The 3374-nt window shown below is 40.1% G+C and overlaps 1 protein-coding gene across 1 annotated transcript in view; it reads left to right on the top strand.

Moving 5' to 3' along the window:
- LOC131891315 (uncharacterized) overlaps positions 1-70 on the top strand; it is a 9429-nt gene extending 9359 nt beyond the window's left edge. The window contains exon 10 of the mRNA XM_059240842.1: positions 41-70. Within this exon, the coding sequence (XP_059096825.1) occupies positions 41-70 (30 nt within the window). The remainder of the gene's footprint in view (positions 1-40) is intronic.
- The last annotated feature ends 3304 nt before the right edge of the window (positions 71-3374 follow it).

Here is a 3374-nt window from a genome sequence, read left to right as displayed (position 1 = left end):
CATATTGGTCTTCGAACTTTACTTGCGTCTGTTCATATAGGAGATTCGAAGCTACCGCAAGTACATCTAATTAGCATCTTGCTTCATATGTTTGATAATATGACAATTGATGTTATTCATCTACTTGTTCACGCTTCTATCATTTGTGATTTTTGGTCAGGTAACGACTGTAAAATGGCAACCTCGCGTAACCTAAATTTGGGTCGATCTGTCAGTTCATTTACAGATTTATCCGAGCCAAATCTTTCGTGATGCCAAAGCCTACGTTTGTTAACATTTATTGCATATTGCGTGTTATCTTTATAAGATTTTGGCATCTGCATCAGTAGTGTACATTAAGTAGTTTCAAGACGAAAATTTTGAAGCGAGACTCATTTGAATTGAAATTCACAGAATATTTTCATCAATACGTAATTTACAAAAAAGAAAATTAACCATAAGACGCCACTCATCAGTTTTATATCCATTATCATTTTTAGCCGACCGACAGCCCTTCAATATTCGCTTCTTGTCCGACGCCTTTGAAGGAGACATGGAAATCTTGATGGGAGTGATGTCCGGATTCAAGCTGACCTATCTTCAAACTTCGAATGGTTGCAATAATTAATCAAACGGCCTGAAAATTGATCGCAATCCAAAACCCAATCAATCGCTCAACTGACATCATCTCGTGCTAGGTTCCCATCTTCCACCACTCGGGGACAAAAACCAACATCAAACGTAATCTTCAATTCTCATTGGGATTTTGCAATCCCTCTAATGAAGGTCATTTACTTTACTTTATCCACTGACTATATAAATAAAACAATTTGCTCGATAAAGACTTGGAGAAATATTTGTTTATCCTTAACCATGGATTTCTCCAAGACTTGGATGACACATGGCAAAAAGAAGGTGACCCATAAGGAAGAAAGAGATGACCTCACTGTAATCTTGAAAAAGCGCCCTGAACATCATTTTCAGTGCTTCTTTCGTCATTGAAAGTACTAAAAAATCAATGGGTGTACATTTTTGAGAAATGTAACCTATTGCTAGTCCTTAATTTCAAATTATTAGTTTGTTTTAATAACTATGAATGAAGGTATTGCAGATTCTAATATCGGTTGGCTCAATACCCATCCCCCATTTAAAGAGATTGACAAATGCAAGATATGAGGTTACTTGTGAAACAGTGAAAGACAATACCAAATATAATATTTCCTAATCTCTTCATTTATCTCTTCCAAACAATGACCGACCGTCTGGTTACGTTACCTTAAAGTCAGATCAAACTTTAAGAAATAACCTTATCCTTTTTTTTGGATATTGCAATCAAATTTATGTGATCCCAAGCAACTGTATCAAACAAAATCGTAAATAGATTGAAAATTAAGCTTCCAGATGATGTCTCCTTCAATAAGAAAATCAAATGTTGAATTGAATTGAAACAAGCACGATGATAAACAATGAAAAACAGTTCATTAGAGGCTGATGAACCTTTTAATGCCTGTCGAAAACTATTTGGAGTGTGTGGGATGGCTTCTGTAACCCGAAAAACATGGAATAGTTAAGGCTGGGAAGGAATTATGCAATCATTTATTTTATGAAAAATTAATTTGCAAGAACATTCAAACAAAATACTAAATGCCTTATCAGTCTGACTTCTGTTTTTGATGCCTGTTATGTCCGGATCGATGTTCCCTTCAACATGGCTACTGATCGAGTGACGTTTATTGAGCAAGAAAGGCAAAACGAGCTGACCGACAGCATACATGACATGAGAATATCACATCTCTCTCCCCCCCCAAATGAACTAAAAACTAAGTTGTTTTACCTTCAAATGGCCACAAATCTGTCCCACAAGCATTTGAACCAGAACATTACATCAGAAGGGCGTCAAGGCTACTATTCCTTGAACTTTATAATGTGAGGAATCATATGAACGAAACTTACTCAGTTGCGTGAATGCCGAAACCCCCACAGTACTAATTTCCGATTTTTCAGCAAATGATTCCTCACTGAAGTGATTCCTCAAGGCATTGAAGGATTTCCACAGTTCAGGGAGGGGGGTGTCTTGGGGCATAGAGACCGCCCCTTATAGGCCTACCTTGGACCAAAAGGAATACCCTAGGTTTCGCGCCGTTTTTGAGATAAGTGGGTGAGGAATCGTTTTGAGGAATCATAAACCGATACCAACCTGAAGGATTCACGTTCTTGATTTTATCCAAACATATCAGTGGATATAAAGGAGACATATCAGTGAATATAAAGTAAACATATCAGTGAATATAAAGTAGACATATCAGTGGATATAAAAGACAATCAGGCTTAACTTTCTCTGTTTGAGACAAATGCAACAGGGTGGTAAGAGGTTCTTGCAAGTCCCAACGCACAAGAATTTTCCAAGAAAAAACTTCCTTCCGATTTATCAAGAAAGCCCTAGAAACGAGCAAGCAAATCCCACGTATGATGTTTCATGTTGCCTTAATGCGACATTCCTCAGCATGTAAGATTTGGCATTGTGATATTCTCATGTCATGTATGCTGTCGTCAGCTCGTTTTGCCTTTCTTGCTCAATAAACGTCACTCGATCAGTAGCCATGTTGAAGGGAACATCGATCCGGACATAACATGGCGCAGTCGGTAGGATCCGTAACCTTACAACGGTTAACGGGCCTCTTTGCTCCCACTACTACACTCCACTTGGTTCAGGCCACACCGACCAATCATCGAATCTTCTGACCGCTTCACTTGCTTGCAGACCAGTGGTCTGACTTTATCTGTCCCATGGCAACCGCAAATCCCAAGGAGGAAGAGAAGGCGACAGGGAGAATGGCCTCCGAGATGTCGACGGCCTCACTTCGCACGTCCATCCGATCCCAATTAACGAATTAATTTCAGCAAGACCATCGAGGAAATTCACCTGGCCCAACCCCTTGTGCTTCACCCGCCCACATTCATCTGACATCTCGTGATAGTGAAATGGAATAGGTCGAGCTGTAGTCACCTGGCATGGTTTATTGTTGGCTTTCAAATCGATGATCTATCTCATTTTAGGCCCTTTATGCAACCGGATGCTTCTCCAAGGGATGTAACCCAGGACCTCCTCGTAGTCAGCTTTTATCTGGTTCAATATCATCTGGTAGCACAATATTTCGGCAATCTTCAAATAGAGGCTCAGCCTCGCCAAAGTTAACGTCCACGCAATCTGTAAAGATCTCATCTTCGCTACTGAATCCTCGCTTTAAAGGCCCCCGATCCGCTAATAAAGTCATTCCTGGCATATGCTCGATGAATGACAGCGGGGAAGGCCTCTGGTAAAATGCAAGGAGCCACAAGAATCATGCCAGCTTAATAAGAGCTGGTCCGGCCAGATCAGTGGAAACAATGGCATT

The sequence above is a fragment of the Tigriopus californicus genome, chromosome 12 (genome assembly GCF_007210705.1).
Source record: "Tigriopus californicus strain San Diego chromosome 12, Tcal_SD_v2.1, whole genome shotgun sequence".
NCBI classification, from domain to species: domain Eukaryota; kingdom Metazoa; phylum Arthropoda; class Copepoda; order Harpacticoida; family Harpacticidae; genus Tigriopus; species Tigriopus californicus.
Note: the sequence above shows the minus strand (reverse complement) of the source record. Positions and strands in the feature narration are given on the sequence as shown.